We start from the raw sequence: 24,621 nt of genomic DNA on the forward strand, positions 1-24,621 counted from the left end.
AGTGGAGGGACTGACTGTGCTTCATTCTATATTTATTCAACAAGTTTGTATATTGAACAATCTTGACATGTAGAGACAGCATCTCCCTGCAAGGAAATGTGAATCATGTCTAATAAAGTAAACAACTAATCTCCTTGTTAAAGAGGCAGCCATGCTTACTGTTCATTGTAAATAACATGGATTCCCATTACTCTTTTTACTCAACCTACTGAATGTTCATGTGCCATTGAATTATTTCATTTCATGCTCTGAAACCTAGAAATTCAGGAAATGATGAAAAAGTGACCTTACTTTTGAGCAACAAATCTTCACTTATCCCTAACGCAGGAGTTTTAGGGTTTCTGCCACCATGTACAAAACATATCTAACTAGTTTATTAGTTTGTAAGTAAGATTATAATCTCGACCTTCCATATTCTTGACAATTATTTGAAGTGAATTGAAGAGTGGGAAGAATGGTAGCAGAGTGGGAATGTTAGTTGCTGTTTTCTTCTTTCCCTCCCTCCCTCCCTCCCTCCCTCCCTCCCTCCCTCCCTCCCTCCCTCCCTCCCTCCCTCCCTCCCTCCCTCTCCCTCCCCCTCCCTCCCTCCCTCCCTCCCCCTCCCTCCCTCCCTCCATCCCTCCCTCTCCCCTCCATCCCTCCCTCCCTTTCCCTCCCTCCCCCTCCATCCCTCCCTCCCTCCTTCCCCCCTCCCTCCCTTCCTCCCTCCCTCCCTCCCTTCCTTCCTTTCTTTTTTCCTTCTTATTTTTGATACAGTGCCCCTCTACAAAGTCTTAACTGTTCTAGAACTCTTTTTGTAGACCAGGCTGGTCTAAAATTCACAGAGTTATGTCTGCTTCTACTTCCTGAGTACTGAATTAAAGGTGTGAGCAACTGTGCTCAATTTTCTTTCTTTTAACATAATACTTCTTATTAATTATTTGGGAGTGTCACAATAATTATTATATTGTGATCGTATTTGCTCCTCCACTTCCCCTGACTCCACTTAGATCCAACAAACACCTACCAACCTCATGTATTCTTTTTATTCTTAATTTCAAAAGGAGTTCAGTTTGTGCTGCTCACATATTCAGCATGACTCACTTACCAGGTGCCACACATTTAATGCAAACTGACACTCCCTCCCTAACCAGTCATCAGCTATCAATAGCTCCTCAAATAAGGGTAGGTGCGACTTTCAATAGCTTGAGAAACAAAGATGCTATTGAAGCCTGACCAGCAGCAGTGATTATATGCTCCAGACCACAGTGAATCCTTTAGCTTTTGTCTCATTTACCAAGTTGGAAATCACCTCTGTGATATGTTTGAAAGGCTGTTATAATCCTGTCTTATGTTACTCACTGCTTTGATCACTCATTTCATTATCACAGCTTAGATTTGTACTCAGGATATTGTGTCAGGACCTTTCATTGCTCATACAGATAACCCATGCATCCACTTGTCTTCTTCTCATTGGGCTTCCTCTCTTATTATTTTTTATCGACTGCTAGCTCAGTTACTTGTCTTATTGCCCAGAGCAAGGGCTGCACAGCTGACATCATAGCTTGTTTACAGTCCCATCCTGTATTTGCTACTTTCAGGGGTTGTAGTATGTTATCTAGTCTCTCGGAGGCTTGGGAGGAACCTCTATAATCATGGAGCACAGCCCATACCTCAAGGAGACGTTCCAATCTACACTACATAGTGCAAGATGGCCATGTTTGAATCCCCCTTTAGTTGAAGCAGTGTTAGTTGTGTTTGTCTTTCCATCTGTTCCAAGGACAATACAATTGCTAATGTAGCAAGCAATCCTGCCATTCCACACCACAAAGAGAAGGGTGGCTGTACCAGTATCACCTCTGAGGGTGCTCCACTCAGATGTGTGTGTCACCATCATCACATGGATGAAACAAGGCAAACTCAGCTATCTGATTTTTTAAATTTCTGTACTGTTTCTTTAATTTGTTTTCTCTTCTCTGAGTGGCATAGAGGATGAAGTCTCGAAGAGAAGGCTGGTTACTTAGCAGGTACTTACAAAAAATAGAAAAGATATCCTTCATAATTGCTACGCAAATGTCAGCATAGCATATAGAAAATATGGAAAAATACAAGCAGTAGGAAAAGGAAACAATTATCAAAGTGAAGGAACGGCCTACGGAATGCAAGTGGACCTTTAGCAGCTATTCATCTTTCAAAGTGTGAGCATCCAGAACATTTAAAGTACTGAACAATCCAAATAATAAACCATTCAACCATAAATGAAGAAAGTAAAGAGCTCTAGGATGACTAATAAGAGTATAAAAATGTTCACTGTTTATGGCAATCAAGAATATGCAAGGCCAAGCTAGAGATTCTGTCACCAATGAGATGACTGAATCCAGAAAATAAAGACCAATGAATGCTCTTGAGGAAGGGTGGTGGTGGGGTCCTTCTATAATGCTGGTAAGAATGTCAGTTACTTCAGCCAGTATGGAAATCAGTATGAGTAGCTTCAGAAAACTAAAACATAAACTTCATTTTGGTCTAGATATGCTGCTCCTGAAGTGTATGCAAATGAATGCAAGTGAGAATAATAGCAATATCTACATACCCGTGTTTTTAAAGGTACTTTGCAAAGTGACCAATATATAGAATCAGTCTAGGTGCCAATACGAGGATGAATGGATAAGGAAAATGTGGCTTACATATAAAGTGGACTTTTATTAAGTTATAAGGAGGAAAATATCTTATTTGCAGGAAAGTGGATGAAGCTAGGTGGAAATGATCTCGATAAACATAAAAACCACAACTTAGGAAGGCAAATAGCTCATGTGTTCTCCATAGATGGTGTCTAGATTTTCAGAAAGACGTAGAGTAGAAGGGGGGCTGTTTGGAGAGTCAAAGAGAGAACAAAAGACATTGTGGACAAAGCAGTATGATCAAGATACTATGTGTCTGTGTGGAAAAATCACAATGAGAATCTTACTCTTTACAAAGTAAAGAAGAAGAGATACCCTTTCCAAGAGAAACTGAGCTCCCAGCAGCAGTTGTAGGTAACATGTGATTGATCAGTTACTATCCACCAGTTTTATTTTTCCAATTTAAAGAAGTCAGTGTGGATTATCAACAGACTCTTTTCTTCTAGAAGAAATTCATGCTTTCATTTTCACTCTGCAGTAATTTATTAGAGTTCACATTCATAAAATGCAAGCAGCCTTTAGCTCTCTTTCCTGTGGACTATTGCTTTAAGCAGCTCCTCCCACATGCCACTGTTTAACTTTCCACTAGATATTTAAGGAGCTTTCATATTTTGCTGGACTGCACCCTGTGCAAGCAGAAGACTCAAGACCTGCTTAGTTGCATGATTGACAAGCTATGAGTTCTGTGCCTCTGCGTGTGACTCTGAATGATGGTCACTTCATCCCTGTACTGGGGTTTGGAACCACTGTGCCTGATAAGGTAATATTTATGTCTTGGGTATAAGGGTTTATTTAAAAAATAGTCAAGGATGTGTGGAGGTTGAATGTACTTTCAGATTTGCTCCTGTCTGAAGTAGACCTCTAGAATCGCCAGATGAGATTTATCCACATATAATAGGGAAGGCAGTGTTGCTACTGTTCCTTGGAGATTTATGTGGACAGTACTGTTTATTCTCGAGTCTGTTTTCCCTTTAGTTTCTGCCTGTTTGGCAATAAGTGGAAAGCAGCTATGAGTGCTCCTATTGTGCTTTGAGTTTGATTGTAATGGGTTTAGTGACATGGATTATTTCTGTGATTTAAGTAATTGCCTTTTCTGATAGATATGATCCAGATAAAATATTTTGATAGACTTTACTAGAGATGTTGCTTATGAAAAATGATGAGCTTATAGTGTTTTGCTGAGCAGCAGGAATGAGCACCACAGCAGAAATTCCAGACCTGTGATGAAATAAGATTTGTTTTCTACTTTCACTCTAGAAACATTTACCAAACAAATAAAGAAATAAAGAAAACATTATATGGGTGTACTATACTTTAACAAAGCAACTCTAAATTCTTGTTCCTTGTTCCTGTTTATGACATTTGAATCAAAAAACCACAGGAGGTTCTCATGGGAAAATGCTTACATTCTGGTTTTATCCTCTGGTTTTTCAGTGAGTGTCAAGGACAGCACTTAAAGCTTGAGTGGCAGTTTTCTCCTGCAGAAGATATAATGACAGACATATTTTTACCTCTTTAGTTAGGAATTTTTACTTCATAGCATGCATAGCTTGAGAGAGAGGTAAGGAGCAAACATATTACAACAGCTGCGGTTTCAATAAATTTGTAGTGGTCAATACAACTTAGAGAAGGATAGGGATAGGACAACTGTTGGAGGTAGAAGAATCACTCCGTGGTTAAGAGCACTGGCTACTCTTGCAGAGGACTTGGATCCCAAGCACCCACATTGTACTTACAATTGTCTGTAACTCCAGTTCCAGGGCATCCAACAACCTTTTCTTGCTTTGCTGGAAGTAAACAAGTGAGGCATGGATATCCATTTCAGACAAAACAGTCACACACATAAGATGAAAAAAAATTTAAAATGGAAACGTGTCAAAGAAGAACATTATAATATTTTAGGAAGATTGACTACATCAGAGAAAACAATTCCTGGAAAATTGTGTGGGGTCTTTGATGACAGCAGTTTGATTGATCCCTAGGACTTATATGGTGTAAGGAGAGAACTGACTTTCATATGTCTTCCTAGAGCTCCAGATGTCCAACACACACACACACACACACACACACACACACACACACACACACACACACACACAGGCAAACACATGCACATGCACAAACAAGAAAATTAAGAAAAATTTTATAACTTATCTTCATTCTTATTATCTTCTTTGTTCGTGAAGATGAATCAAATCCATGTATCAGTAAAAACAAGCTCATTTTGATTATATTCTTTATAAGTCACTTTTTAAAAATTATGATGCATATATGCAAGCTGTGCTTATAGAGCAATATCTAAAGTACTGAATTTTTATCTCATTTTCAAATAAAAATTGGTGAAGTTCATGGTGCCAGCTGCCATATTGAACATAAAAAATACTATAAACAATTTTATATAGTTAAGATGATGTGGGTTATATTCATAAGAATGTTTTCTCTCACAATAGAACCAGAACAAATACATAAATATTTTTATGTGATATTAGGGGGTTCATATGTCTGTTTTAATAACTCATCGCATTATTATTTCCTTTTATTTGTATTACTTACAACATTTGAGTTCCACATAAATAATATCATTTAAATTAATGTCATCATTTCTGGTATTTTGAGAGATTTATTTTAATTTCAATTCATGTATGTATATACACATGTACATATGTATATATGTGTGGGGGTACAGATATGAGACCTCAAGGCCAGAAGAAGGTGTGGAATTCCATGGAACTAGAGTTATAGGCAGTTGTAAGTCATCTGACATGGGTGAAGGGAGACTAGACTCAGGTGTTAATGAGATACAGTAACATTTCTATGAATTGTACAAATATATGTGCAGGTCAAATTAATATATGACATACTATTATTCTGTATTTAGCTAATCCTGTTCTGTAAGCTGTGTGAATTTGGTAAGTAAAAGAATTGTGGTCACACTCTAACCTGTCTCATTTTCTCTGACTCCATTAATGATCTAATGCAAAAGGTAAATTGGACATGACTGCTAACCCCACTTCATCATGAAACCATAGTTTGAAAATGTATCTTCATGCATCTTTTAGCAAAACAAGATGGTTCTTTTACATTCCTGTTTGTGCAAGTCATTAATGAGATAAGTTTTCAACACACTGTGAAAGAAAAATATTGACAGAATGCTGTTCTCTCTCCTTTATTTTATTTTTTCTCTAGCTCTGAATCAACAGACAGAGAATGTTGACCATGACTCAAAGGTTTGGGCTTTCTCAGTAAAGGGACATTTTATTAATCATCAACATCAAGTTGATTTCAATGTATGATGATTTTATGAGCAGTTTGTTATTTTGTACTTGTTCAACTATGGTTATTTCTTGGTCCTCTTAAAATTTATTCTACATGAAAAAGTCTTGGGTTAGAATGTAATACACTACCATTTTTGGGGGTCTAGCCTCGATGAGTTTGTACATTCCACGGTAGGTAGCCAGAAAAGAGGTTCTTCTTTTGTTTCCGCTGAGGATGAGAACCTGTGGAATCCTTCCAGACTAGTGAGGTTTAACGGACCAAGACCCCCAGAAAGGTCACTTTGAACACCCTTCAAAAATTTACTTTGCCCAATAAATAACAGAAAACAGTTTGGAGAAAAACGACGCCCATATTCCCAAATATTGTCTACAAATATTTGTTTACATTTAAAGGGGAAATGCTATAGAGATTTGCATTAGTATTGATCTTGTTTTATGGATACAAATTTAAGGTCAATGTTGTTTTATGTATATTTCTGCTCTTGATTATGGTATTGTGTTTGTACAGCTCATTTAAAAATATTATGTATAATTAAGAAATATAGGTTAATAGATAATCATCAATAATAGTCAAAATTGTAGTCATGTTAGTTAGATTGTCTAGATGTACAGAGATATATTTCAGATAGATAGGCATTCTTCAAACCTTTCAAAGACTATAGAACATGGTATTTAAAATGTTTTAAGAATTGAGGACTTATCATGACAATTAGAAACATCTGCTCCTGGCATCTCCAATCTACTTCAAGAAAAAGATGGGCATTGAAGAGGCTCCTTATGAAGTTGGTTAGCTGTTTGGGCAAGAAACTGTTCTTGCCTGGACTGCTTGATGAACTGGACCTGCAGGACCCACAAAGAAATGACTGCTGAACTTGCCTAAATGTGAGACCATCCTTCAGGGTTCCTGCTTCATGAAAGAGTCTGCCAGACATTTTGTAGGACACAGAAGAAAGTGACTGAAAACTTCCAATATAGGCAGAACTGTTTCTGAAATTTTCTGTTTCATGGAAAAGTCTGCCAGTTACTATGGGCTAACAGGCTGAATATGGATGCCCTAAACGGTACAGAAGAACTTTGAGTGACTGTCCAGGCAGCAAAATGTCCCTGTCATTTCTAGAGTTTTGGAAGTTGCTTACAATGCACTTCCTGTTTACTTAGGGTAATAATATATCCTTCTGTAGTCTTTGATGGAGTTGAAAAATTTATAGTTAGTTTTCTTAGTTATGATAAAAGTAAAGTAGATATAGATATTGTAACTGTAATTATTGCTTGATACCTGTTTTGTTATATGTAATTTTACTATGTTAAAGTTAAAACCTTCCTTTTTAATTTAAACAGAAAAGGGGAGGTGATGTGGGATTCCCTTCTGTATGTTGTGAATATCATTGGTTAACAAAGAAGCTGCTTTGGGCTTATAGCAGAACTATCAGGAAACAGAACTAGGTGGGGAAAACTAAACAAAATGTAGGGAAAAAGAAGGTGGAGTCAGAAAGAGGCCATGTAACACTGCTGGAGACAGATTCCGGAACTTTAGCCAGTAAGCCACAGCCACATGGCAATACACAGATTAATGAAAATAGGTTAAAGTAATATGTAAGAATTAGGCAATACGAAGCTAGAGTAAATGGGCCAAACAGTGATTTCATTAATATGGTTTCTGTATAATTATTTCAGGGCTAAGTGACCTCCGTCCAACACTGTGAAAGCAAAGTATTGAAAGAATGCTGTTCTTTCTTCCTTATTTATTTTTTAGCTCTGAATCAGCAGACAAAGAATGTTGACAATGACTCAAAGGTTTGGGTTTTATCAATAAAGGGACATTTCATTAATCATCCATATCAAGTTGATTTCAATATGTGATGATTTTATGAGCAGTTCATTATTTTGTACTTGTTCAACTATGGTTATTTCACTGTCCTCTTAGAATTTATGCTACATGAAAGAGTCTTGTAATAGAATGTAATGCACTACCATTTGTTGGGGTCTAGCTTTGACGAGTTTGTACATTCCATGGTAGGGGCATGTGGATTAGAAATGTTAGGTAGAGTAGACAGAGATACAAAAGAAATACAGAGACATAGGATAGTACCAGAGGGCAACTCAGTGAAAAATGAATACTATATCCACTCATATTTGTTTGCCATATAATTATATAACCCTATAAAAAAGCAGAACAGTTACTTGTTTCAATACTTGAGATATCAGGTCACTATTTCCCAAGTTAAGCATTCTGATGTTTTGGACAGGATATGCAGAAAATACTCCTTAGTATCTTTTTTTTTACCATTTTAATATTCATATTTATTCTCATACACACGTACTCTCAACCTTTGTCAGAGAAGCTTCTTTTGTGGTAGGCAATGATACAGAGACTCATAACTGGTCAAAGTGCTGAGAACAAGTGACTGTGAGTCCTCAGCTGTGGATGGATCATCTGTGTCAACCTCCCCAACCAAGGCTCAGGGAAAATGCTATAAGAGTGAGTAGAAAGAGTGTAAGGGCCAGAGGTCAGAGAGGAGAGTCATAGAAGGAGAGCTGTCTCCTGGACATGACACAGCTGATGCACACATCAACTCTCAGCAACCGTGATTGTCTGCACATGGCCTGGACAAGTTCAAATCAGTCAAAATTCCAGTGTGTGGGGGCAGGGGTGTTTCTTTTTCTTTTTTTTTTCAATATAAAAATTGTCTATATTTATTTTAGTTATATACATTGTTAACATCCTTCAAATTTTCAGACAGATTCTTTTTTTATATTGAAAAAATTTCTGCCTCCTTCCCCCTCCCATTTCCCTCCCCCTCCCTCTACTCCTCTCCCCCTCCACCCACTCCTTTTCCCCTCCCTCTCCAGTCCAAAGAGCAGTCAGGGTTCCCCCCAAGGTCCAAATGAGGAGCAGAAGGAGGGAGAACATGAGGAAGGAAGTCAGGACCGCGAGGGGTGCACCCACCCACTGAGACAGTGGAGCTGATCTATTGGGAACTCACCAAGGCCAGCTGGACTGGGACTGAAAAAACATGGGATAAAACCGGACTCTCTGAACATGGCGGACAAGGAGGGCTAATGAGAAGCCAAAGACAATGGCTCTGGGTTTTGATCCTACTGCATATACTGGCTTTGTGGGAGCCTAGCCTGTTTGGATGCTCACCTTCCTAGACCTGGATGGAGAGGGGAGGACCTTGGACTTCCTTAGTATCTTGTAGGCAGCCACTCCTTATGTCAAACCTCCTATTTTAGAAGTGAAGTAACAAGAATAGGCTTGAATTCTCTGACCTTAGGTCAGGGTGGAGCAGATCCACCTCTATGGGCCATCTTAATGTTCAAACCACCAAGTAACCACATCCTAGGTCAGGCCACCTTGTTTGTAACCACACTAAAAATAAAAATAAACTCAAACTCTAAGACATTTAGTCAAGGTGGAACAAGACTCACATCTGTGGGCCCCCACAACCATCAAATATCATTGCCCACTTGTACTTGTTGATGTAGATGCAATTGCAGAATGAATTTTATACGTTTTATAGAATTAAAAATAATTGCTTTAGAAAAAGAGAAAGAAACAGAGAGTGAGAGAGAGAGAGAGAGAGAGAGAGAGAGAGAGGAGAAAAGATAATAAGACATTATTTGACATTTGTAATTTCATTGAAAAAATTCTTAAGTTCTTATATAGAATAGTTTCTTTGATTTTTGTTTTGAATAATACACTAATGTATGTGTGTGTGCATGTGTGTATGTGAGCAAGTATATGACTATGTTTGTACACACATGCACTGTACATGGGTGTATGCATGAGGAGGTCAGAGATCAACCATGGGTGTTCTTCTGGTGCTCTATGGATTTTTTTTTGAGGCAGTATCTGTCACTGGCCTGGAGCTCTGCAAGCAGACTGAGTTGGCGTGGCAGATCTGCCTTGCTTCCTCAGCTGTGAGATTACAAGTATGTTCATCTACACCCCATGATTTTACATCATCTACACCCCATGATTTTACATCATCTACACCCCATGATTTTACATCAGTTTGGGGGATTGACCTCAGAAACTCATCTCGTGTAACAAGCATTTTACCAAATGAGCCATTTGCCTAGTCCTAAAGCACACCTTAAAACAGAGATTTAAAAATAGGATATTAAGAGCAAGAAAAAGATACACCCAAATGTAGGTGTGGCTTTTTAAGGTAATGCCAACCTTTTTCATACTTGTCATATATCCCATTTAAGTGAAGTAATTATCTTCAAAGGGTTCATAAGATATATCTAAATGGATTCATGGAGTGGTTTCTGAATGACACATGGCAGGATCATAATTGATAAAGTAAAACTATTTCACAGGGATCCATGAAACTGGACATCTTTACTGTACATAACATTAACAGTCTTGTTTAAGATGCCCAGAAAATGATTGAGAAAATAAGCAATGTCTACAAGGCAAAGACACGCCAGGACTTATGTCAAGCTTATTGCTACTTAATACAAAATATTTGGATATGAAAGGAATGCTATAATATTATAGCCATCACAGCACACATTGCTAACTGTGCTGGAATTCTTGATTCTCAGCTGGTAAGAGGCTTCAACCAGACTCCAAGGGAGAGGCTGTATCCCATTCCTGTAAGTTTTTCTATCTTTCTATGCTGCCTCAATTAAACCTCTGAGTCCTTTGATCAAATCACTGAATTAGAAGATATTTTTCAGGATTTCAAGGGCAGTTTGCGCTGATTGCTCTAGACTGAGCAGATTTGGCGAATGTTCCACTCTGAGGCTGATTGGAAGAGATTCAGGAAAATTGGAATTGACTTATCCCCACACATTGTGAGCAACTCCAAGAAAGAGAAGTTGATTCACTGGAAAGCCATTGTTTGTGTTTGAGATGTCTTTCGTTACACAGATACTATTTTTGCTTGCTCTTTTAGGTTCCTAAGGATGAACTTATCAAGGCTACCAAAATAGCTATAGATGCTGGGTTCCGGCATTTTGATTCTGCTTATTTGTATGGAATAGAGGAGGAAGCAGGACAAGCCATTAGAAGCAAGATTGCAGATGGCACTGTGAAGAGAGAAGATATATTCTATACATCAAAGGTATTTTGTGCATGGGATGTTTGTAGACGTATTTAATGTGGCTCAACTGATGAAACAATGTGTCTTTGGATCAATACCTGTTTCATACATCGTTACTTATTGGTATAAATTGTATTCACACAGTGATGTATTAAAGATAGGATAAAAATAGATAATTATTTCTTTGTTGAGTTAAACTTTATGACTTTCATGTAAGTATACTGCACTGAATCTCAAGTCAAAACAGTGTGGTTCATCATGAAATGTAGAATGAAACAGAGCTAGAGCTAGACCATGACTTAACAGTGATCATTGCTGAGGAATTGAAGTAGAACTTGAGATTCAACAAAACCAGGGGACTGTAGGTTGTGCTACTCTGGAGTGCCTTTACTGGCATTCTGTGGTGCTCTTATTCCAGTTAACTAGAGAGATAAACAATGAAAAACAAAGCAAAACATTTCTCATCACCAGTGATCTCAGAACACACTAAGCTTCATTGCTGAGGAGGGGAAGAAAGGGGTACTTGCTTGAGACATTTCTTGGGCTGGTAGAGGCATTTGTCCCAGGCTAGTAAACAGTATTCTATGAGCACAGATTTTACACAAAAGATAGTATAGTAAAGTCTATATTATTCAGGCTATAGGCTCTTAAGAACCATAGCTCTCATATTAAAGTAAATAAAAGATAGTTTATTTTGGAGCTGTTTTGAGTAAACATGGCTTAGGAACACAGATTTACCTTACCTCAAATTCTATTTTCCGATGTGAAAGTAGTATCATGAAGTGTTTTTATTTTTATAGAACAAAGAAAATCATAAAGAACTGAAAATTTAAAATACATTGGTGGGTACACCAGAGAGACAGGTAGAGTGAGACGAGAGAGATTTTTTTATAGGTTTAACATGCTGTTGATGACATTCTTAGCTTTTGGATTGGTGGAAGTTAGCAGCCTGAGAAGTTAGTTTAGTCTCAGTTGTTTTTATCCATTAGTCACAAGATCTTAGTTCTGACACAGAGGTGCACAAGCAATGACTGTTCCAGATGACTAGTCCAAGATAAGATAATTCACCTCTGGACCCGCAGCATTCCAGCCTCACCACATAACGAAGTTCCAGTCGGCCAGTCAGTCTCTGCAGACACAACTTCTTTTCGGGAGATTTTGTTAACAAAAGGCATAGCTAAAATGTGTTCAGTTAGTTCAGCACACACTAACATGCCCACAAAAGGGTTTTTCTACAACCTACAGTTATGTATATTGGATGAGTACTAGCTCTTCCTGTGTGCTTGAACGGATGAGTGATTTAGACCAATCTTGAGTGTTACGTTGTAAACTCAGCATTATTATTAGAGAAAACAACCTTTCTCTTTAAATATTCCATTCTATGTTCAGTAGATAAACTGATAATAGCCAAGCATGCAATGATGTTCACGTTACATAGCTCAGTGGCAGGCACTGGACTATACTCATAATGGAGTTTGTATGTGAAAAACCAATGAAGAAAAAGAAAAGCAGGGAGGGTGTTTCCAGCTGTAGGAAAATGTCTCCTTGTTAAATAAAGTAATTGAGCAAAAGTGAATGAACTCTGAGTTTAAAATTTTGTTCTTTAACTTTGGCAGCTTTGGAGCACTTTCCACCGACCAGAATTGGTTCGATCTTGCTTGGAAGCGTCACTGAAGAAAGCTCAGTTGGACTATGTCGATCTGTATATTATTCATTTCCCAATGGCTTTGCAGGTGAGCAATCACTGTGCTTGCCATTATTTCACTAGTGGTGCCCGTTTAACTAACAGTTATGTGACAATTTATGATTTTTATTCTTGGGTGGATGTATGGATTATTCTGATGAAAATCCTAAACAATAATCCCCAAGTTCCATTTCATAGGGTTTTTTTGAGCCTTGAAACAGTGTTTCCTGCCTGTGGAAGAAAATAAATTAGTAGTCTTCTGCATTAGAATATGGGGTAAAAAACCCCAATACCCATATCCAATGCATAGTTCTGGTTTTAGTCCTTGTGATTTTTTTTATGTGTGTGTGCATGTGTGTTCACGTATCTGTTAGTGCACGTGTGTGCTTATTCATAGGAAGGACAGAAAGCAGTCACTGGTGTTGTTCTTTAGATGCCATTCACAATATATCTGAAACAAGGTCTTTCATTGGCCTAGAATTCTGAACAGTCTAGACTGACTGGACAATTAGCCCCAGGAAAACTACCTGTTTCCACCTTCCCAGTCTTAGGACTGCAAACATGAACAACCACACCTGGCTTTAAATTTTATTTTCTGTTTGCTATTTCACATCAGTTCTGAATGTCAACCTCAGGTCCATAGGCTTTCAAGTCCAGTATTTTACCCATTAGGCCATCTCCTCAGTTCCCCTTAGTCTTTTGAAGGTGCTTACATGCAGATGGCATGGAGATTAATAAAACTGCCACACATATGCTTCACAATGAGGTTTTAACATCTTTCATAATTGCACGTTGAAAGTAGATCTGGTGGTACTCAGTCTGTGTTGGTGTCCTGGTTAGTTTTAGCTTTCAACTTGACAGGGCCCAAAGTCATCTGAGGGAGTCTCAGTTGAGGAATTGTTCAGAACAGATTTGCCTGAGGTCATGTCTTTGAGAAAGTATCTTGACTATGGATTGATGTAAGATGGCCCACCACACTGTGGAAAGTGCCATCCCTCTGTAGATGGACTTGGCCTATGGAAGGAAGCTAGCTGATGAATGAGGAAGGAAGTGAACCCTGGAGTAGCATTCCTCCATGTTTTCTGCTTCAGTTTCTGCTCGAGTCCCTGCCCTCAATGATGGACTGTGGTCTGGAAGTGTAGGGCATTAAAAAACCCTTTCCTCCCCAGCTGTTTATAATGGCAGCAGAAAGCCAAGCAGTGCATCTGGTTCTCATACTCTCTGCCCTTGGAGAATTGGCGACTGGGGATTATTTGTCTTGATATTTCATGGTGGTGGGGTTTTGAAGATGGCATTTAGCCATTAATAACAGTGTTGTGCAGATTTCTTGCTACAAAATTACATGGAAAACTTAAGCTAGTTTGTGCAATGGAGGCTATTACGTTACATAACTGGGATGTCCAAGCCATGACTACATTTAAAGGTATGAATAACATCAGCATCAGACATATTTTCTCCACTCCTTATCTCTACATCTTGTCTATTTAGTTGGGGATTTCCATTGATATTGGTAGAAGATATGGTCTTGTGGCAATTCAAAATTCATGATTGGTAAAACTGGAGAGTTATTCTGGCTTTCTAACCCACATTAATCCTGAAAGGAAAGTCTGACTGATGGCCCAGTTTAATTGTGCATGCCCTTATACAATATTCTGACCACTGTGATAATGAATTGTTTTGCTCAAATCATAATCCGTTATTGCCAGAGACCAAGTTCATATAATTACTAGATTCACCAAAACGGTAGAGGCATTTTTCTATAGGGAAATATAAGGTCTGAAATAATAACAAAAGTAATGCAAGATACCATTAAGACTTTGAAGAAAGCACTATTTAAGCATAAGAAAAATATAAAGATTAGGGGATGCCAATCTTTAAAGTTTCATCCGTTGTCACTCCAAATGTATCTAAAATAATGTCCTTACTTGGGAAAGTTTCATGGCCCAGACTCTGAGAGACTTGGCAGTGTGACCAAATGTGATAACATGACTGTGGTAAAGTCTTTAAAATGGATGATTCTGTTCCAGCCTGGAGCTGAGTTATTTCCAAGAGATGAAGATGGAAATCTGTTGGTGGACCCGGTGAATCTCTGTGACACGTGGGAGGTGAGTTCTTAGAAGGGAGAATACAGAGGGAATATAGTGCGAGTTTGAGTGAGGTATTACCTTCACCTGTGAGAATAGAATGTACCTGGCTCAGTCTAGAAATTTGTAGCTTTTTAAATAATGGTTTTGATGGATTTATTGAAGGAATTCATTATTGGAAAATAATAAGAATGGAGAAGAACTGAGGGCAGGGGTTTAAGAATCTCTTTCCAAAAAATGTTGGAATGTCACCCATTTTGTATGTATGTATGTATGTATTGAACATCTCAGCCTCATTTTCCCTTCCCTTCTCTCCTTCCAGTCCCTTCCATTCACTTTCCCTCCAATTCCCTCCATCTGGGCAGGCTTCCCATGGACATTGGTAAAACGTGGCATATAAAGTTGTAATAAAATTTACCACCTAAGCTTGTATTAAGATTGAGCAAGGCTACCCAATATGAGGAACAGGGCCCAAAAAGCCAGCAAAAGAGTCAGAGAAATCCCTTGCCTCCATTGTTAGGAGTCCCAGAAGAAAACCAAGCTATACAACTATCATGCATATGCAGAGAGTGTAGGTCAGTTCCATGCAGGTTCCCTGGTTCTGGGTTCAGTCTCTTCGAGCTTCTATGAGCCCAGGTTAGTTGATTCTGTGGGTTTTCTTGTAATATCCTTGACCCCTCTGGCTCCATCTCTTCAGCAGGATTCCCCAAGCCCAGCATAATATTTGACTGTGGATCTCTGCATCTGTTCTCACCAGTTACTGGATGAGGCCTTTCTGATGAGTATTAGATTAGGCACTAATCTATGAGTATAGGAGAATACCATTAGGCATCATTATATTGACTTTCTTTTTCTCTTGTCATGTTTAGTTCTATCCTAGCTATCTGGGTCATTCAGCCTCTGAGTCATGGTGTTCCAAGCAGTGTCAGGGGTGGCTCACTCTCACTCTGCTGGCATGAATCTCAGACTAAACCTGTCATTGATTGGCCAGTCCCACAGTCTGCGTCACTCTTGCACAACCCTTAGGCAGAGCCGACTTAAGGTCTACGGTTATGTGCCTGGGTTGGTGTCCCAATCCCTCCAGTGGTAGTCTTGTCTGGTCATAGGAGGTGGTCATTTCAGGCTCCACATCCCCTTATGCTAGAGTCTTACCTGGGGTCATCTTTGTACATTCCTGGGAGTTTCCCTTGCACCAGGTTTCTATCTGACCCTGAAATGACCCCTTTAAGTTCATTCTTTCAATATTTTTCCCCCAACCTCTGCCTGATCCCTTGTATTCTTATCCCTATCTGCCCCCAGTTCATCCAAGAAATCTCTTGGATTTCTTCTTCCAAAGGAAATCCAAGTATCCCCTTGAGCCCTCCTTGTTACTTAGCCACCCTGGGTCTGTGAATTGTAGCATTGATCCTTTATTTTATGGATAATATCAACTTAAAAGTGAGTATAAAGCTATATTTGTTTTTCTGGGTCTAGGTTACCTCATTCAGGATGATTTTTTTTCTAATTCCATCCATTAGCCCTCAAATTTCATTTTGTCATTAATTTTAACATCTGAGTAGTACTCCATTGTGTAAATGTACCTCATTTTCTTTATCCATTCCTTGGTTGAGGAACATCTAGGTTGGTTCCAGGTTCTGCCTATTGTGAATAAAGCTGCTACGAACACAGTTGAACAAGTGTCCTTGTAGTATGATTGAGCATCCTTTGGGTATATGCTCAAGGGTGGTATGCTGGGTCTTATGGTAGATTTATTCCCAATTTTCTGAGAAATAACCATATTGCTTTCCTAAGTGGCTGTATCTGTTTGTACTCCCATCAGCAATGGAGGAGTGTTTGCTTTCCTCCATGTTCTTTCCAGCATGAGCTGTTGCTTGTGCTTTTGATCTTAGCCATTCTGACAGGTGTAAGGTGGAATCTCACAGTCATTTTTATCTGCATTTCCCTGATGGCTAAGGATGTTGAACATCTCCTTAAGTATTTCACAGTCATTTGAGATTATTCTGTTGAGAATTCTCTGTTTAGATTTATACCACATTTTAAAAATTGAATTATTTGTTTTTTGGTGTCTAGTTTTTTGAGTTTTTTTATATATTTTGGAAATCAGTCTGCTGTCAGATGTTGACATGGTGAAGATCTTTTCCCATTCTGTAGGCTGCTGTTTTGTCCTATTGACAGTGTCCTTTGCCTTACAGAGGCTTTTCAGTTTTATGAAATTCCACTTATTAATTGTGCATCTCAGAGTTTGCTCTATTGCTGTTCTATTCAGGAACTTGTTTCCTGTGCTAATGTGTTCAAGGTATTCCCCATTTTCTCTTATATCAGGTTCAGTGTATTTGGGTTTATGTTGAGGTCTTTGTTTCATTTGGACTTGAGTTTTGTACAGGGTGATATATATTGATCTCTTTGCATACTTTTAGATTTGAATACCAGTTATGCAAGTACCATTTGTTTGAAGATGCTTTCTATTTCCATTGTATTATTTTGGCTTCTTTGTTGAAAATCAGATATATATATATATTAGGGTCTTCAATTTGATTTGGTTTATCCACCTATCAGTTTTTATGCCAGTACCATGCATATTTCGTTATTATAGCCCTGTAGCAGAGACTGAAATCAGAGAAATCTCTGGAAGTTCTTTTATTGTTTATGATTATTCTAGCTCTCCTGTGTTTTTTCTTTTTCCAGATAAAGCTGAGTATTGTTCTTTCAAGGTCTGTAAAGAATTGTGTTGGAATTTTAATGGGGATAGGATTGAATTTGTAGATTGTTATTGATAAGTTGGCCATTTTTCTGTTTACCCTACTGATTCATGAAAATGGGAGATCTTTCCGTCTTCTGATATCTTCTCCAATTTTTTTCCCAAAGATTTGAAGTTCTTGTCGTATAGATCTTTCACTTGCATGGTTAGAGTTCCATCAAGATATTTTATATTATTTGTAATTTGTGTGAAGCATGTTGTTTTCCTGATTTCTTTTTTAATCCATCGATCATTTGTATATTGGAGTGCTACTGATTTTTTTTGAGTTAATATTGCATCCAGTCATTTCACTAAAGATGTTTATTAGTTGTATGAGTTCCCTGGTAGAATTCTTTTGTGTGTGTGTGTGTGTATGGAATCGATTTAATTGCTCCTAATTTATCAGTATCTAGGTATGTGCCAGTACAGAACCAAGAAGGACTGTGCATGCCTCTGCCAGCAGTGTATCCCCCTCCACACACATACAAACTGCAAAAACTACTGGCCAATAAAGACTATTATACTACAGCAATTTACTGAACTCTCATAATGGAAGTAACTTCATTTGATTATTAAATAAGTCAATAAATTTGAAAGTTATATAATAACAAATAGTATTACTGTCCAGGAATTTAATAACCTTTTTGCTTATACTATGGATGGTATTCTGAAAGATTTATATGGTTTTTTATGCATCCATTTATATGATATTTGGATTTAGCTCTTTTTTCATATTATATCCTTTAAAAATGGTTTGATAACAGAGCCAAGAATGAAACTCTATTAGAAATGATACAATCTTTACAGACTAATAATGAAATAATTGTATATGACAGAATTTATACAATTGAAAATAAAGTTAGCTGAAAAAATTTTTACCATTGAAAATGATAACATTAATTTTACGTACGAAATTCAATCCATATCAAATGGTGCTGAGAAATTATCTGAAAGATTTTATATTATTGAATTTGAAAATCAAAATCTGCTTAAAAGTTATGACAATTGTCAGATTATCTCTCCAGGAAGGCATTCTGCATGCTAACCAAATAATATCCAAGGATGAGAAGCTATCCTTAATGGAAAAAATTTCATACCATTGTATCATATGCGTAGAATGAGGACCAGAGGTTATATGAGTCATGATATTACTTAAAATATTCACAGACCAGGAGATTCAGGCTTTACAAAAGGCAGTGATAAAACAATTTGAAGTGATTGAAGAAATTATTGGAACTGATGAACAGGTAGAGAAACTACAAGCGCAGGATATAGCATCACCAGTATGTATCAAAGTCAGAGATGACTTACTAAGGGTTTTAGCTACTTATTACATAATTACCTCATCCAGTACTAAATACCCAAAGAGAGTCAGAGAATCTTTGGAGGTACCAATGGCCCTATCCTTAAAATGGTTAACTGAGAAATCAATATTGATTAAACAATGGCCTTTGACAGAAGAGACACTGCGGGCTTTAGAACAGCGGTTACAGGAGCAACCAGATTCTCACCATATTGAAGAATCAATGAGTGCTTGAAATTCTACTGTATTTGTTGTTAAAAAGAAATCTGGAAAATGAATAATGGTGACAGATCTAAGAGCTTTCAATAAGGAAACTCAAGCTATGGGCCCTCTACAATTTGGAATTCCTTTGCCTTCCCTATTGCATAAAGGATGACCTCTTACAGTTATTGATTTAAAAGATTTCTTCACTATACCATTACAAGAAAAGGACAGAGAAATTTTTTTACACACTGCCTATTTATACTAATTCTCAGCCTAATATGAGATATCAGTAGACCATCCTCCCAGAGGGAATGTTCAGTAGCTCCACCCAGCTCTTTATTCTATAAGTCAGTTATTGGAAATATTACATAAGAAATTTCTATATGTAAATCTATAATTTACATGGGTGACATTTTGCTATCTGATTCAAATGCATATATTTTAGAAAGAATGTTTGAAGAAGTAAAGAAAGTTTTGCCTAAATGAGGATGATAAATTGCTCCTGAAAAAATGCAAAGAGGAGAGTCTATCACTTACCTAGATTATAAAATAGGTCTACAGAAAAGTAGAAAACAGAAAGCTCAGATTAGGAGAGACCAATTGTGGACTCTTAAAGACTTTCAAAGATTGCTAGGAGACCTTTCCAATCTATGACCATCTGTTGGCATAACACCTGATTTAATAATTCATTTAAACAAAATCGTAGATGGTGATAAAGAATTACATAGTCCCAGGGAATTAACAACTGAAAGCTGAAAGAATTAAATTTGGTTGAAAAGGCACATATGGTTTGGATGGATCCAAATCTTTTTTTTCTTATTGTTGCTTTTGTAAGCTAGCATATCATCTGCAAATAATAGTACTTTGACTTCTTACTTTCAAATTTGTATTCTCTTGATCTCCTTCAGTTGTGTAGCTAGAACTTCAAGTACTATACTAAATAGACATGGAGATGATAGCTTTGTCTTCTTTCTGATTTTAGTGGAATTTCCTTGAGTTTCTATCCATTTAATTAGTCATTGGATACAGAATTGTTGTATTTTGCTTTTATCATGTTAAGTATTTTCCTTGTATTCCAGATCTCTCCAAGTCTTTTATCATGAAAGGGTGTTGATTTTTGTTGGAGACTTTTTCTGTATCTAATGAGATGATTATCTTGTTTTTCCCCTCAGTTTGTTTATATGGTGGATTACTGATAGATTTTTGTAAGTTGAACCATCCCTGTATATCTGATGAAGCCCACTAGATCATGATAGATGATTTTTTTGATATGTCCTTGGATTATGTTTGTAAGCACTTTATTGAGTATTTTTCTATATTTTTCAGTGAGATTGGTCTGTAATTTCATTTTTGTTGAGTCTTTCTGTGATTTGGGTTTCAGGGTGATTGTATCCTCATAAAATGAGCTTGGCAATATTCCTTCTGTTTCTATTTTGTGCAATAATTTGAAGAGCATTGTTATTAGCTCTTCTTTGAAGGTCTGGTAGAATTCTGTGTCAAAACCACTGGCCCTGTGGCCCTGTGGCCCTGGGCTTTTTTTGTTTGTTTGTTTGTTTGTTTTTGGTTGGAAGACTTTCAAAGATTGCTTGTATTCTCTTGGGAAATATAGATCTATTTGAATTGCTTATTATTTAACTTTAGTAAGTGGTATCTACCAAGAAAATTGTCCATTTCTTTTACATTTTCCACTTTTGTGTAGTACAGGTTTTTGAAATATGACTGTTTCTTTGAATTTCCTCAATGTTTGTTATTATGTCCCCTTTTTTTGTTTCTGATTTTAATTTGGATTTTCTCTCTGTCTTTTAGTTAGTTTGGAAAAAGATTTATCAGTCTTGTTGATTTTCTCAAAGAACCAACTCTTTGTTTTATTGATTCTTCGTATTGTTCTATTTTTTGAATTTTATTGATTTTAGCCTTAAGTTTATTTCTTGCCATCTGCTTCTTTTGGGTGTATCTACTTTTTTGTTTTACATCTTTCAAGTGTGCTGTTAAGTTACCAGTATGAGGATTCTTGAATTTTTTTTAATGTAAGCACTTAATGCTTTGAATTTTCCTCTTAGTTTTACTTTTATTGTATACCCTAGGTTTGGTTCTATTGTGTATTCATTTTCATTGAATTTTAGGAAGTCTTTAATTCTTTCTTTTTTTCTTGCATGAAAATTCAGTAAATTTATTAAAGTAAATGTTAACTCAGTAAAGACTTGCTCAGTTTCCATGAGTTTGTAGGTTTTATGTTGTTTCTGTTGCTTTTGCAATCTGATTTTAATACATGGTAGTCTAATAGGATACATGGGATTGTTTTAATCTTTGTGTATCTGTTGAGACTTGCTTTGTGATAAAGTGTGTGGTCAATTTTGTACAAGGTTCTATGAAGTGCTAAAAAGAAGGTATATTGTTTTATGTTTGGGTGAAATGTTCTGTAGATAACTGTTAGGTCCATTTATGTCCTATTACTTAGGACTGTAATTTCTCTGTTTAGTTCCTGCCAGGATGACCTGACCATGGGTGAAAGTAGAGTGTTGAAGTCTCCCAGTATTTCTGTGTGAGGTTTTATGAGTGATTTAAGTTTTAGTAATGTTTCTTTACAGATGTGGGTACCCTTCCAATACCCTTCTGGGGCATTGATGTTCAGAATTCAGTCATCATCTTGGTAGCCTTTTCCTTGACGAGTCCTTTTCTGTTTTTTCAGTTAATTTTAGTTTGAAGTCTGTTTTGTTAGGTAGTAGGATAGCTATACTTGAGTGTTTGTAAGGTCCATTTGACTGAATAATTTTTTCAACAATTTACTATGAGATAATGTTTATCTTTAATGTTGAGGTGTATTTCTTGTATGCAGAAGTATGAATTCTAGTTTGTATCCATTCTATTAGCCTGTGTCTTTTTATTGTTGAGTTGAGTCCGTTGATATTGAGAGATATTAATGACTATTGATTGTTTGCTCCTACAATGTTGTTGTTAGTAGCATTAGTATTAGTATCTTTCCCTTCTTTGAGTTTTTTATAGTGAGATCATCAGTTGCTTATGTTCATATGAGTGTAGTTAATCTCGTTGGGCTGGAGTTTTTCTTCTAGTACTTTTTGAAGGGCTGGATTTGTGGATAGATACTGTTTAAATTTAACTTTGTCATGAAATATCTTGTTTTCTCCATTTATACCAATTGAAAGCTTTGCTGGGTATATTTGTCTGGGCTGACATTGTTGGTTTCTCTGAGTCTGCAAGACTTTCCAGGCCCTTCTGGCTTTTAGAGTCTCAGTTAAGAAGCTAGGTGTAATTATTATATGTCTGCCTTTATATGTTACTTGGCCTTTTTCCATTGCAGTTTTTAATATTCTTTCTTTGTTCTGTATATTGAGACTTTTGATTATTGTGTGACAAAGGAAATTTCTTTTCTGATTCAATCTGTTTGGTGCTCAGTAACATTTTTGTACCTTTATAGCATGTCCTTCTTTAGGTTAGGAAATTTTTCTTTTATGATGTTGTTCTATTTTCCAGGTTTTGAGGTGGAATTCTTTTCCTTCTTCTATTACTATCGTTCTTAAATTTGGGTTTTTCATGGTGTCCCAGATTTTCTGGATGTTTAGTGTCAGGAATCTTTTAGCTCTACCATTTTCTTTGACTAAGGACACTATTTCTTCTATTGTATCTTCACTGTCCGACATTCTCTTTTCTATCTCTTGAATTCTGTTGTGATGCTTACATCTGTATTTTCTTCACTTACCCTGATTTTTCATTTTCTGTATTCACTCTGTGTTTTCTTTATTGCTTGTATTTTGATTTTAATGTCTCGAATCTTGAATTGTTTTCCCCAACTATTTGTTTCTTCTTAGTTTTCTTGCCATTCTTTAAGGGGTCTGTTGATTTCCTCTAACATTTTGGTTGTCTTGTTTTCTTTGAGCTCTTTAACGGAGTTTTTCATCTAGGATTAAAGGACTTCTATCATCACATCACGTTGACTTTAAGATTGTTTCCCTGTACCTTGGCTGTGTTAGAATATTCATGGCTTGCTGTAGTGGGATGACTGGGCTCTGGTGGTAATATATTGCCCTGGTTTTTGTTCAATGTGTTCTTACACTTTTAGGCATCTAGATTTGGAGTAATTATAGGTCTAGTTGATGATTTCTCAATCTGTCTTTGTTGGATGGATGTTTTCTCCCTTAGTTTCTATTTCCTTTCTGGTCTTCTGGATCCCATAGACTATGGTTGATTAGAGGGTCTCCACCCATACTGGAGGCTGGAATTCTTGATGTCCTGGATGGCTTTGTTCCAGCAGGGGATTGCTGCCCAAGTTTGGGGCTAGTGTTTTGGCTATGTCTGTGACTTTTGATCAGACCAGGGGTCCTCTCAGATTCAGATGCTGGCCTGGCTTCTGGTGGGGTAGGAACTTCTGCCTGCTTTTTTCAGGTAGTAAGTAAGCCTGGTCTTTGGGGTTCAGGATGTTGTTCTAGCTTCTTGGGATCAAGATTCTAGTTTGGCTTCTGATGGGATGGAAAATTCCACCAGAGATGTGTGCCAGGATGTGGTGATAAGGAGAGGAGGGACAGTTAAAGTTATGGTGATTGAGCACAGGTAGGGGAGGAGGCAATATTACCTGGCACTCAGGGTTTTGGTCTGTCATCTGGTGAGTGGGAGTATTCAGCTTAGGGGTGAGGGCAAGGAAGTGGTGATGAGGAGAGTTGGGGTGTTTGAGGTTAAGTTGGGGAGGCAGGGGTGTGTGGAGGGAGGTATTACCTGGGTTTCAGGATGCTGACCTGGCCTCTGGACAATGAAAGGTTTCAGCCAGAGTTGTGGTCAAGATCACGTGACAAGGAAAAGAGAGGCACTTGGGCTCATGCTGGGTGGGATAAGTGAGAGTTGGTTGGGTTGGTGGCTTACCTGGTTTTCAGGGTCGTGGCCTGGCCTCTGATGGCCTGGTAGGCTTCTGCCAGCGGTGTGGACTGGAATAAGGTGATAAGTAGAATAGGGGTGATTGGAGTTATGCTTGTTTTCAAGAATCTGGCCTGGCTTCTCATGTCACCTATTTCTTAAGGACTCAGGATTTTTTTTTTTAATTTCCCTTCCTCTGCTCCTTATTTTCTTTACCAATTCTCCTTCTTTAGATAGTCATAGACAGCATTGATTGGAGCATCCCCTTTAACACCAATTCTTGGAACAACTGCACAATTTATCCTTCACTATCTCTTCCACTACAGGCCATGGAGAAGTGTAAGGATGCAGGACTGGCCAAGTCCATCGGGGTGTCCAACTTTAACCGCAGGCAGCTGGAGATGATCCTGAATAAGCCAGGACTCAAGTACAAGCCTGTGTGCAACCAGGTGAGCTCTTTCCACTCCTTGCCCTTTTATGCTTTAATTTGTTCTTCCTGCACCACTGACTCATGTCCATTACTTGTTTAATTTTATTTATTTTACCTTCATGGGATGGAAATTTTAAAAGTACAGTCTCTCTGAAAAGACATAAGAGTACATTTATTAAAATTAGGAGAAAGACAGTGGAACTTTGAGGCTAATTTAGGCCTAATAGGATATAATAATTAGAACAAGGAAAGGCAACCAAAGGAGACAGGAGTTATAGTCCAGCCATTGAGAAGAAGATCAACTTCTTCTCCATCTCTGAGAAGCAACTG

At 37.5% G+C, this 24,621-nt stretch overlaps 1 protein-coding gene across 1 annotated transcript in view; it reads left to right on the forward strand.

The window, feature by feature from the left end:
* The first annotated feature begins 3,259 nt into the window (after positions 1 to 3,259).
* LOC130885467 (3-alpha-hydroxysteroid dehydrogenase-like) overlaps positions 3,260 to 24,621 on the forward strand; it is a 29,425-nt gene continuing 8,063 nt past the window's right edge. Inside the window, exons 1-5 of the mRNA XM_057786956.1 lie at positions 3,260 to 3,417; positions 10,840 to 11,007; positions 12,603 to 12,719; positions 14,698 to 14,775; positions 24,188 to 24,310. Of these exons, the coding sequence (XP_057642939.1) occupies positions 3,334 to 3,417; positions 10,840 to 11,007; positions 12,603 to 12,719; positions 14,698 to 14,775; positions 24,188 to 24,310 (570 nt within the window). The 5' untranslated portion in view covers positions 3,260 to 3,333. The remainder of the gene's footprint in view (positions 3,418 to 10,839; positions 11,008 to 12,602; positions 12,720 to 14,697; positions 14,776 to 24,187; positions 24,311 to 24,621) is intronic.

Source organism: Chionomys nivalis, chromosome 13 (assembly GCF_950005125.1).
Source record: "Chionomys nivalis chromosome 13, mChiNiv1.1, whole genome shotgun sequence".
NCBI lineage: Eukaryota > Metazoa > Chordata > Mammalia > Rodentia > Cricetidae > Chionomys > Chionomys nivalis.